This window comes from Panthera leo, chromosome A2 (assembly GCF_018350215.1).
Source record: "Panthera leo isolate Ple1 chromosome A2, P.leo_Ple1_pat1.1, whole genome shotgun sequence".
In the NCBI taxonomy this organism is placed as follows: domain Eukaryota; kingdom Metazoa; phylum Chordata; class Mammalia; order Carnivora; family Felidae; genus Panthera; species Panthera leo.
Genome location: NC_056680.1, coordinates 94444206 through 94456984, shown reverse-complemented (window position 1 = coordinate 94456984; position 12779 = coordinate 94444206). Strand labels below are relative to the sequence as shown.

At 38.2% G+C, this 12779-nt stretch overlaps 1 protein-coding gene across 6 annotated transcripts in view; it reads right to left on the bottom strand.

Annotated features, from left to right (window-relative positions):
- Positions 1-12779, bottom strand: part of AKAP9 (A-kinase anchoring protein 9) — a 152621-nt gene that overhangs the window by 6703 nt on the left and 133139 nt on the right. For all 6 annotated transcript variants that reach the window (XM_042917550.1, XM_042917567.1, XM_042917578.1 and 3 more), the window contains 9 exons: positions 11552-11771; positions 10691-10841; positions 8630-9298; positions 7950-8158; positions 7089-7194; positions 5405-5587; positions 3990-4190; positions 2902-3134; positions 942-1027 (listed from right to left, as the gene is read on the bottom strand). In XM_042917550.1, the coding sequence (XP_042773484.1) occupies positions 942-1027; positions 2902-3134; positions 3990-4190; positions 5405-5587; positions 7089-7194; positions 7950-8158; positions 8630-9298; positions 10691-10841; positions 11552-11771 (2058 nt within the window). The remainder of the gene's footprint in view (positions 1-941; positions 1028-2901; positions 3135-3989; positions 4191-5404; positions 5588-7088; positions 7195-7949; positions 8159-8629; positions 9299-10690; positions 10842-11551; positions 11772-12779) is intronic.

Here is a 12779-nt window from a genome sequence, read left to right as displayed (position 1 = left end):
AAAGAAAATAAACTATTTTTAACTGGAGTATTTTCTTTTTAAAAGACTTCTTAGTAATACCTAGAAGTGAGATGAAGGGTATCTGAGTGTGAGTGGTTTAGAGAAAAAGATGATGTGGATAAAAAATACTACATCACACCATTCTACTGATTTATTAGAAAAAACATGAAATCAAGATTTGCTAACTTACAACAGAAAGCTCATTATAGTGCAGATTTCAGCTGTTTATGTACAAGGATGCGTATTTCAGACCACTTTGCTTAGGGTACCAAATATTTTTCTCTGCTGCTCAGCTACTGGCAGAATGTGTAAAGGTGGTTTAATACCAATATGTACCTGTATGAATAGTTACGCTCTGTGTCTGAAACTCTGGGTCCTCCCCAGTTTCTAAGCTCATCCTTATGCCTAAAATGTTGAAGTCCTAATGTTTGTTTCCACTTTTAGGTCGAGAGAGAAGGAATTTTAACTGTTACCATTACATACAACCTATCTGTAAACTCAAAACCTGAGTACTGTGAAAATTTCAAACTGTAACTTCTACATGGCTGAATAAAAGCAATCCTTTCTTGAATCAGAGCCTTAATGCAACCGTAAGGAGAGTGGGCTCTAGAGCCAGACTGCCAATGTTCAGCGCTGGCTCTGGGGCCAACAATAAATGCTTTATATGCCTCAGTTTTTCTTGTGTAAAGTGAGAATGATAGTAACTGTACTTACCTCACAGGATTGGGAAAATATACAGGATTGGGAAAAAGCAGGGCTAGTGTTCCATAAAAATGAGCTCTTGTTAACTCTTGAAAAATCAGCAAGGTCCCCAGCTCTGTTGCTTATAAGGGGTCTTTGGACAACACAAGTTCCAGAACACATTTTTTGGAAGATATTACATGTACAGTAATTTTAAAAGAATCCTAAACATAAGAAAAGAAATCCTATTCTGACTTCACCTGGATTCAGTCCAAAGCCATCCCTGTTAATATTGATGGAACCAGAACTTGTGACTCGTTGCCAACGTCGAACCAAAAATTTCATTCTAAAAAAGATGCCAAGAAAAAGTTTCACAGCACATCTATAACAGAAGGACTATAAATATACATTTCCCACAAAATTCAAGTCATACATTTGAATGTGAACACAGAAAAATTTCAACACAATCACATGACTGCCTAATCTAAAATCATGCAAATGTCCCCTAGTCTGGGGCAAAATTAACTAGAACAGGCTTTCCAAGAGGCATCAGAGGTCTCTTCTGTTCTGACTTTATAGAGGTACAAAGGACTCAAAGAGACGAAAAGCAAAAGCAGAAAAGAGAAAAGTAGATGGACAAAGGGCAACAAATAATGAAAGGAGAAAAGACTAGAGAGACTACAAAGCAAATGAGATGGAAAGAAAATAAAAGACCTTTACACTAGCAGGGCAACTGAGCTGGGAAAGCTGGAGAAGCAGTGAGGCCATGTGATCAGGGATGAAAAACAACGAGGCATTAAAAGGAAGGGGTGGTGGTGGTGGCACTGCTGCCAACCAGTGGTAGTGAGCTGCTGCCTCCCCCACCCCTGGCCCAAGGAACTTTCTGGAACACCAATTGTGATTTCTTAATTCCAATCAGTTTTGAAGCCCAGTTTTAGGAGGGTGAAAATACAATGAACATGTAAGAGGACAAGAAAAAGAAGGAGTTAGATGACGTCCTTCAATGGCAACTGGCTTTCATAGAGCCTTCCCAAACGTTCCAGTAAAATTAATACCTAAACTCTCGTGACCTGTCATTTAGTGTCTTCCAAGTTATGAGCACACTGGTCTTCCTCCCTAGGAAGTAAGCTGCCTTAAGGGATTCAGACAAGGATTATGCATTTTTTCTTTATCAGTGCATCTCCTAGCACTTAAGCCTGTACAAGGTGTACAAGATGATGAAAGGAATGAAAGAGGAGGAAGGAGAAACTGGAATCACCTGACAACAACGTGGAGAAGAACAGGCAAGGAGGGCCTCAGGCCATTAACAAGATAAAACGTGAGTTCCTTTTGCAGAGCCAACATGGATGAGAACTGGGAGCCCTGGCTGATTATCCTAGTGCTATTTCCTTGCCTGTGAGATGGTATTCTGGACCAGGTGATCTCAGACAGCTTTCAGTTAAAAAATTCTGTCACATTTTTCAAAGAAAGGTAAAGGAAAAAGGACAAAACCCTTTGAAGACATATCAGATGTGACCTGACAGGAAGAACTTTAAAAACTGAAGTGCTTTTGAGACTGCCTGGTTACTACGTATATAAAAGGGAGGGGAAGCATGGAAAAACCGAGGTGTTGGGGTATATCGCACCTGGGTGACAGGACTGCAGGCAGCCAGGTCCTCAAGGGAGTTTGAGTCCTGGCTCCATTTCAACTACAAACAGAATGAGTGCCAGTGTTGCCTGCTTAGAACTCCTAGAAAAGGCATGACAAAAGCACTAGCACAGTCCAATGCCCTAAAGCCTAATCTTGGGTTTGAATGCAGAGTTAGGCCAGGGCTCTGTGTAGCTAAGACCCAAGAGGGCATTATTTTAGCAAGGAAGACAATGAATGCAGGTAGCCTAAGTAAGTTTTCAAAAACATATTTTCCGTCTTATGGTCCCTTTTATTTATACATCTGAGCTGCTTCATGGGCTTATTCAGGGTTAAAAACCAAACATAACAGAACAAAATAATCCAGACTGGATGTGCCAGCTCTGAGTTACCAGCTGCCTGCACCTGGGAGTTCTTTTCATAGGGTCTCCACAGTACAACATAAAGTATCCCTGCTAAAAGGATGAAAGAAAGAAGTATGGCAAATGTCTCATACTGTATGAATACAGAGCACAACAGGCAGAGAGAAGAGTAGATTAAAAATCTAAATCCTTTTAGTGTCTATTAAAATGCATTTTCTGTCAAACATTTACCTTGAAATTGCCATGGACACTCTGACAGCTGACCGAAACCTGGTGAATCCCTTTGGACGGTGGGTGATCACCTCTAGGTCTGTGAAGGCTGGCTGCCCCCCCATCCGGGCGAGCAGAGCCAGTGTGGCATCTTCACACTCCTGGAACCCACCCAGTAACAGCAGCAGGTATTTCTTCTGATAAATGAGAGCTTTCCGAAAACTTTCTGCCCTCAGATATTTACCGTAAATTCTCTATGTTTAAAAAAGGGAAGAACACAAAGACATTATTAAGAAGCCATTCAAATTGTTCTCTAGAAAAAGATAACCTAGATTTTATTAAAAAAAAAAAAAGTAGTAGAATGGCAGATACCCTACTACTGTTTCCTACTTTATCAGCAAAGTTGAAAGTAAGGATAATCAACCTTAAATTTCACACTTCTGCCTCTTTTTAGTCAGTGGAATGTGAACACAAACCTTATATCTATGTTTTTGGATTTTAGCCCCCATTCATACTTACTGCAAATGTTTTGGTCATTCCCTTATCATCTCAGTTTTTTTTTGTCTACTTGTGTAGCTACTTTTACTAGTATAGTTGCTAAAATATTTAACTTTCAAATGCTAATGGTCTCTGTCCTATAAGAGGCATAAATTTATGTTCATTCCATAGTTAAAACAAATATTCCAAACATTTTTCTTTCAGATTTTATATTAACATTTTACAAGTAGTTTTCCTAAAATACTCATCATAGCCATGACAGAGGTTGTTCAGAGGGCTTATGATCTCACAGAGAATGACGCTCTGACACTGAAGGAAGCAGAGCTTCTGTTGGCAGTGGAAAAGAGAACTTTCTGTTGGTCTGTTAGAGATGACATGGTGGGAAGTGGACCGTGAGCTCAGGGTGCTGCCATTGAGACATGCCTCATCACAAAGTTTTTGTGACCAGCAAGACACCTGCATTCATGACACAGACTGAATAGTGAGACCTAAGGACAGCCTGAATGTCACCTAATTTCTTCATTCTGTTCGGTTAAGATTAGTGAAAGATGAAACAAGGCAAAAGCAGAGGACCAGCTCTGGTGTATGTTTAGATGCAAGACATCTCTTACCTTTAGAGTGGCATGCTCAGAATCAGAGCTCAGATTCTGAAGTAAAGCTTCATTTCTTAGTTCAGCCTTCAGTTTGTACACTTCGGCTTCTGCTCTTTTCAAGGATTTTTGCAGAGTCAACTTTTCTCTGTTCCAGACTTCTTTTTCGGAAGCAATGATTGCTTCAATGTTGGCACTACCACTCAACGAAAACCTAGAAGACTACAGAAACCAGAGTATACTTTCATGATTTTTAGGAATAAGTCTCTGAAGAAAAACCTAAATTAAACACATTAAAGGTAACCCTAGGAGATATCAGCTTTCCAATCTCAGATATGGAGGGTTCAAAGCCAATCTCAACTGACATGAAAGAATATACACTAATATCCTTTGCTTAGATTAATTTTAAAACTAAAAATCCCCGTGAAAGCCTAGCCCCAAAGAAAGTGTTTAGATTTTGCAGAGCTTTAAAATAAAAAAGTCTAGAGGGCCGCCTCAGTGGCTTAGTTGGGTAAGGATCCCACTTTTGATGTAGGCTCAGGTCATGATCTCACAGTTTGTGAGTTCGAGTCCTGTGCTGGACTCTACACTAGCATCATGGAGCCTACTTGGGATTCTTTCACTCTTGCTCCCTCTCTCTGCCCCTCCCCTGCTTGCGCTCTTGTTCTTCCTCACTCTCAAAATAAATAAACATTAAAAAATTGTTTTAAATAAAAAAGTCTAGAGACTTAATAAATGGGGCCATATGCGTTCAAATGTAGAGCCTGGGCCTGAAACAGTACACTGGAGAAGTGGGGAAAAAAATAACCAGGCACGTACATAGAGAAGTGGGTCCCTACAGAAGCTTTGTGGATGTATGATTATGTATTTGACTATACAGCTGTCTCACAAGTCTTTCCTATCTTTATATTATATTCTTATTTTTATATTACAGATGCTAGCAATTTATTTTGTAGCTTTTAAATGGAAAAAATTTCAGTAAATGGCCAGAGTAGTTTATTAGACTGTAATATATAATTTAATGGCATCTTTCACTTGAGTTACACACATAATAACCGATAAATAATTGATGAGAAGTCAGAATTCACATTTGAACATTTCTTTACGTGTGTCCACTGCTGGCCCATAGGTAGCAAAGTATGTGGCTTTGGAGAGAAGCAGTTCCTGGTTTGACTACAGACTTCAGTTTTCACATGTGTAAGGCTGAATGTGGATGAGAGATTCTGAACATATATAACCCAGGATCTGGCACAGAGAGGGCTCCCAATAAATAATATCTATTATCATTATTGTCAACTCTATAATATTTTTCAATGATCTTACTAAGAATCAGATACTTAATATTCGTACCCTGCTAGGGATAAAAATTGAAACTAGAAAGTAGAAACTGTAACTTTGCAACACTCCTAATGTGGCCATGCTAAAAACAGACGTACATAATCTCTGCCAGCTCCTGTCTGTCGATACCATCTGATCTGTTCTTCTAGCTTCATAACTGTGTTTCTTAAATCATTCTTTTCTTCCGTCAGTTGGCTGATATGTCCTGTTAGCTCAGCATTTTGCCTCAGTAATCTTTCAGTCAATGAGCCACAAGAAGTACCTGGGGACACTAAGCTAGGCTAGAAAAATAAAATGATATTAAGGTTGTGTAAGCATAAATATTTATACACAATGCACATAAAAATATGAAGAGGCACTGAGAACAACAGATTTCATGAAGAAGTGGTGTTTGAGTTGAGTCTTATATAACAAGGAAGAATTTAATAGACAGAAGAGAAGATAGGGAAGGGCATATTAAGCGGAAGGAATAGTATGTGTAAAGGCACAAAGGTTTTGTGTGAGAGTGTCTTGCTTTTCGGGAGCTACGATTTGCGTGGTAAGGCTAGAGTGAAGGCTGCCTTTACTTATGGATAATATACCTAAACGTAGTCAATGGAGAGTCATAAACGGTTTTGAGACAAGAGTGTGACACAAAATTTATGTGTTACAAAAATTCCTTTGGTAGCAGCATGCAAAGTACAGTAAATTAAGGAAGACAGATCCTGGTGTCAGGCAGACACATGACGAAGTCATCACAACAGTTCAGGTGAGAAATGCTGAAAGCCTGAAAAAGGTAATGACTAAGGACACATGGAATAGGTATTTAGGTGGTAAAAACACAGGACTTAGTCACTGCTTAGACACACAAGTGAGAGTGAAGGAAGGTGGTCCATGGTGACCTTCAGCTTTCTAAACTGGGTGATATCAGGACCAGAAATGAGGGTTTGGGACAGGAAGAAGAAAGATGATGCTCAATTTGGAATGTGCCTATAAGGTTCCTAAGGGATCTCTATGGGGGTACATTTCCCCATGGAAAGAGTTCCAGTAACTAATGGAAAATATAAACCTGGACCACAGGATAAAGGTATAGACTACAATAGAAGATAAGGTTCCTAAGGGCGAGATTTTATAAGATTTGTTTGATGAAGCCCAGAACCCAGGATGGTACCTGGCATATAACAAGTACCTGACATAAGTATTTGTTCAGTAAATAAGTCTACTGAGAACTCAGGCTGTGGGAATGAATGAGCTTTCACAATTAGAGGAAAAAAAACGGATGAAGATACAGAGAAAGAATTCATGAAGGTGACTGATGAAAAGAAATGGAAGAAATGAGAGAATACTGACACACACAAGAGTTTTTAAGATGGGAGAGGTCAAAAGTGTCAAATGCTACAAAGAAGTCAAAGACAGGGAATGAAAAGATTCAGATTAGTCAACTCTGAAGACACTGATACCATTCTGTGGGTGGTTATGAGTGGAGAGCTAGAAATGAGACTATTCTTTTAAGAAACTTGGTTATACTACAATAAAATGTCACCATAATTATTCAATAATGATAATGAAAGTTAATTTCCCTTCAAACTTTCAGTATCTTCTATTTGGGAAAGGCAAATATTATTATTAATATTTAAAATAAATAAATAAATATTTTAAATAAACTATTTTAAATATTTAAAATAAACAAAAAGATAAAATTAAAACTCTTTAGAAAATATGGTGCCAGCTTTAAATGGTTCATATAGCTCCATTAAATCTTTGTTCTTGATATCTTTTATAAAGAGTTTTTTAAAGTCTTACCTCTTGCCCTGGCTGGCCAGTTAACTTCTGTAGTTGTAAAATAATTCCATCAATATTTTCCTGAACCCAAATGAAATCTTCATCATCTGCTGTTTCAAACTGTAGTCTTTAAGAGAGAAAAAGTTGAAACATACCTTTCTCAATTAGCAGTACTGAGCACAAACATTATAGATGAGGTGACGCTATGCTTCATCTACCACTTCTCCCTTACATTAAGTATTCTCTTTCTACAGTGTTAAGATATTTGTTTTCAGGTATATGAGTTTTGTTGAAGTGTATCACTTCACTTGAGTGTCTGACTCTTGATTTAGGTTCAGGTCGTGATCTCACAGTTTGCAGGTTTGAGCCCCACGTTGGATTCTATGCTGACATCGTGGAGCCTGCTTGCAACTCTGTCTCCCTCTCTCTCTGCCCCTTGCTGCTCCCTCAAAATAAATAAAAATAAACTTAAAAAAAAATTCTCTCCCTCTGTACCTCTCCCCTGCTTGTTTTCTCTTAAAAAAAAAAAAATACTATCATCTCCTAATGTAAGTATGCATTAACTAAAATTTCAATTCCTGGAGCGCCTGTGTGGCTCAATCTGTTAAGCACTGACTCTTGATTTTGGCTCAGGTCATGATCTCACAGTTCATGGGTCTGAGCCCCATGTTGGGCACTACACTAACAGTGCAGAGCCTGCTTGGTATCTCTCTCCCTGTCTCTCTGCCCCTCCCACACTCATGCTCTTTCTCTCTCAAAAATAAATAAACTTAAAAAAAATTTCAATTCCCCACCCTTGGCTAGCTTTTAGTGAGGGACAGATTCTATCCAGTTTGTCTAAGAATGTCATTTCCAAAAGTCAGGAGAAAAAAAAAATCTAACCTATTGGAGGCTTTCTGGGCCAGATGATGCAGCTTTGAAGCCACACGTTGAAGCTTTTGTCTGATCATTTCTAATTCATGATTACAGCCAGCTCCTCCTTCATTCATTTCAATCAGTTTAGGATAGCCTGATTCCTTCGTCTCTCCTTCTATTTTCTGTTGAAGAACCCAATTTCTAGTTCGATCACTGGTTAAACTCCACGTGGTTGGCTAGCAATTTTCAACAGAAAAAGAAAAAGCAGTAATTATAAATGAACAATGAATCATATTCTTTCTTAAGGGAACACAATTATGGTTCATACTCCAAATAAACTTCTATGGATTTCCTTTACATATGATTTGTTCATAACTATTTAAATAATTCAGTACAATATCGAGACACCTGAGTGGCTGAGTTGATTGAGTGTCCAGCTTTGGCTCAGGTTATGATCTCATGGTTTGCCAGTTTGAGCCTGGCACTGGGCTCTCCACTCTCGGCGCAAAGCCTGGTTCATCCTCTTTCCCCCTCTCTCCCCAGCCCTCCCCTGCTCTCCCCTGCTCTCGCCTGCTCTCGCTCTCTCTCTCAAAAATAAACATTTAAAAGTAAATGAATGAATGAATAAATTAGTCGAGTATCAAAATTACACGTTCAAAGGGCTGTAGTGTTCTTTTAAGAACTACTTTAAAAGAGCATCAACTTACCTCATTGAGATTCTGATAGAGAATTCTTCTACTTTCTCGTTTCTCTTCTCGTTCTAGTTCTTGCTTCTGGAATTCCTGCATAATGCCCTGCAGTCGCTTTCCTTCAAGGTCTAACTTATAAACTTGTTGCCTTTTCTCTTCCAGCTGGCGCTGAAGATCTTCCACTTTGGACTGGAGCTCATGCATCTTCTTCTGCCCCTCAGTGTTGGCCTCTTGTTCTGTCTGCAACGTCTTCCTGTGAACCTGCCTATCCTTTTCCATTTGCTGTCTTGTTTGCAGAGAATCCAGTTTATATTTCTCAGTCTCATTTAACAATTCTACAATGCGACTGTGTTTCTCCTCCAGCTGTTTCTGTAGCTCTCTAAGGAGGTCCTCAGAGGGCAGCGAGGGCCCAGGCTGCCCACCATCGCCCCCGCTCTGCAGCTGAGCATGCAATTCCCGCTCCCTGTCCAGGGTGTTGCTCATTTCCCGTATTCGAACCTTCTCGGATTCAAGAAGTACTTGCAGCTCTAAGTTTCGACCTCGTTCTTCTGATAACTGGGCATCATGTAGCACTCTTTGTGATTCTATTTTCTCCTGTGATTCGTTTAGTAGTTGTTTCTGTTGTTCCAACAGTAGATTTAGCTGAATATTCCTTTGTTTCTGACCCTCAAGTGAAAATTTCAAATCCTTGTAGAACAAAGTTGAATAAAGAATGTTAATATTTTTTAAAAAATCCTTTATAAGTATACCATTGTGCCTTTATTAGTACTAAGTTGGTAGTATTTGGGAACAGAACTGATTACCCAGTTTATTAACTCAAATTTTCAGTGGTTAGAGCATAATTATTTGGGACAGCCAAATGATTTTCATCAAAGAACATAAACAAAAGATAAGCTAAATAATACTTTTTCCTCCAAACATTAATCATATCTAGTTAAGGAATATGAAGTAGAGTACATTTCTTCTAGAAATAATGACCTTTAAAAATACAAATATTTTCAATATAACATGACACAAGTTCCTGAAAAACCTCATGTTGTCCAATGTCACATACTAAAAATAATGGGGTTTGTGGGGAAAGCAGGGTTATAGACAAACTACTCAAAACTTACACAAATTTGTAAGGATAAAAACACAGTAGGGGCACCTGGGTGGCTCAGTCGGTTGGGCCTCTGAGTCTTGATTTCGACTCAGGTCATGATCTCATGTTTTGTGGGATTGAGCCCCATGTCAGGCTCTGCGATGACAGTGCAGAGCCTGCTTGGGATTTCCTCTCTCCCTCTCTCTCTGCCCCCCACCCCCTGCTTGTGCTCACTCACGCAATCCTCTCTAAATAAACAAACAAATAAACAAGAAAAAAAATTTTAAAATAGTAATCTGTACCCAAGGGGATATCATGTCCTTGCCAGGTGGAGACCTCACTATGCGTGGAGGCCACCAAGATGGACAATCAAAAAAACCCCAACAAAAGAAAACAGAAAGTAATAGAGCAGAAATGCCAGCTACACAGTTTTTAAGCATACAGCTGGTGAGTACTACGCATAGATGGAAGATCTCTGAGCCAGCGGGGCTACCATAAGTGGGCACTGTGTGTAGCAACATGACCTTCTCTGAGCTGCCAGCAGTGAAGGGCTGGAAGAGAGATCAGTGTGAAGGGACTCATTTTAAATTTTTAAACAATATGGCAGTGAGGGGTTCTGCTTCCAGAGAAGTGTCACTGTTCCCCTTCCCTAGACAAAACAGGAACCAAAATTATTCTGCATTAACCCGAATGGTTGCCCTATTTATCAACTGCATATGCGCTAATTCAAATTTCCAAAAACACACCCTGTAGCAGAAGTGTCTGTAATGCACCCTTGGACATAGCAAAACAAAAATGTACCACACCATTAGCATTTCCTGATGGTACAGTTTAATACAAATAACATTGTAATAGTATTCCACATATAGCAAAAAACTTATCGTGCCTCATGAAGAGTATAAGGTTGACAGTTTAAAGAGACGGTCTCCAGACTCTCTCTCTCTCTCTCCTGTTGTTTTGGATTTTCCACAGACATTTAAAGACAAAGATAACAATACCTCAAGTTCTTCTTTATCCCGCTCTTCATTGCGTCCTAGTTTGGCTTTCTCTTTCTCCAAAGCCCACTGGAGCTCTCTGGATTTTTTCTGTTCACTTGCTAATGTGTCATTAAGCAAATGTACTTCATCTGTTTTATCTTTAACTTCCAACCTAAATCAGACAAATGAACTTTCATAAAATTACTTCAACCAAGTTTGTATTGAGAAAAAAAGAGAGAGCTTCCACTGATGAGCAGAGGCATATTATAAACCAACTAATAGGAAAATATAAGCCACATAATAAAGATTTTTGAGTGTGGTTTATTTCACATTAACTGTTTCTAGTAATGTAGCTATGAACTATTATTTACCACTGTAAACATTTTTACAAAATAACATTAATAAAAATTTTCCTTTGTCTTTTACTGAACACGAGAATCACCAATGTTCAAAATAAAAAATGTCCTTGTAATGTGTCCTTGGCAAGCAGAACATCTCAGTATTTACACCAACAATTTATCCTTTTCACAAGCATTATATTTTAAAACATTTTGCATATTTTGGCTAAATGAACCACAAATTCTATTGAGATAATAAACACCATTTCAAATTACTTGGTGGTAATGTATATCTCATACAACAAGTCTCAAAGAGACGGAACCCACAGCAGCGAATATGCCAAAACCTAACCATGAATTTATCATTTAGAAAAATTTGGAGTTTTTCCTTCCCACTGTAGTTTTTCCTACAAATAACAAAATTTCATGTTATTTACACATTATGTATAATGTTACGCTTTTATAAGATCTGCACAATGTCTCTGACAAAATTACTCCAATTCCTTCACCGATACAGGTTTATTAATAAGGAAGTTTGACACACCTGAAAGCCTCTAACTCCTTTAGGTGCTTATGTTGTGCCTTGAGCGTTGTTTCTAGTTCCAACTTAGTTTGTGCAAGTTCACTCTTCAGTTCGGCCACCACCATCTTCTCCGAACTCAGCTGTTCCTGCAGGTCTGTTGCTCTGTCCTTCATGCTGCTGAGCTCCACTTGCATCTCTAGCATTTGGGACTGCTTCTGCTGCATATTATACTCCAAGAGTTCTAAATGCAAGATTATTAATACTTACATTACGATCTCCCAACCTGTATCTGGTTTATAAATACTTTGTTGAGAGAACGGATTTTTAACTTAGGAGATTACCACAAAGCAAATGTGAAAAGATTACAGTCCCAAAGTTGGCAATTTATAGAAACACATATGAACACTGTCCTCACAGTGCTAATAATGGTTAAGGTTTCAGAACTATAAATATATAGGACTACTTTGGAAAATACTTAGGCGTTACCAAATAAATGTGAAATTATGTATTCTATCACTCAGCAATTCCATCCCTGGGGTATATATACCAAGAAAACTTATGTATGTATGCATCAGAAACATAGTATTACCAACAATGTGCAGAACAGCACTGGTTGTAATTATCTAAAAAAAATAGAAACGATCCAAATGTTCAACCACAGAATGGATATATACATTGTGAGAATTCTATACAGTAACAAAAATAAATGAATTGGAGATGAATGCAGATGTTCAGAAAAATATTAGAGAGAGGTAAAGGAAGTAAGGCACAAATATATATAGAATAATAAAGTTCAAAAGCAGGAAAACTTTAAACTTACATGGCTTAGGAATATACAAATAGGTAGTAAAACTAAGGAAAAATCAGGATAATGGTTACGTCTAGGTTACCACAGAGGTGTGTGTGTTTGGGAAAGAGCTTCAGAGGTACTTAACAAAGGTGAAGTTTCCACAATTCATTCACTTAAAGATTTGTTATATATTTTTGCATTTTGCACTTTTCTATATGTATATTAAGTTTACAACAAGAAAAGGATTTAAAAAGAAATAATTACTTTCATTGTGAATTTATTTTCCTTTCAGGTGGTTCACCTCACAAAGACCTTCAGAACTAAAAAAAGATAATGACCTTAATGGGCTAAACAACCTGATGAAAGCAATGCCTGTTTATTTTATTTTTTAAATGTTTATTTTTGAGAGAGAGAGCATAAGTGCAAATAGGGGAGGGGTAGAGAGAGAGGGGACAGAGG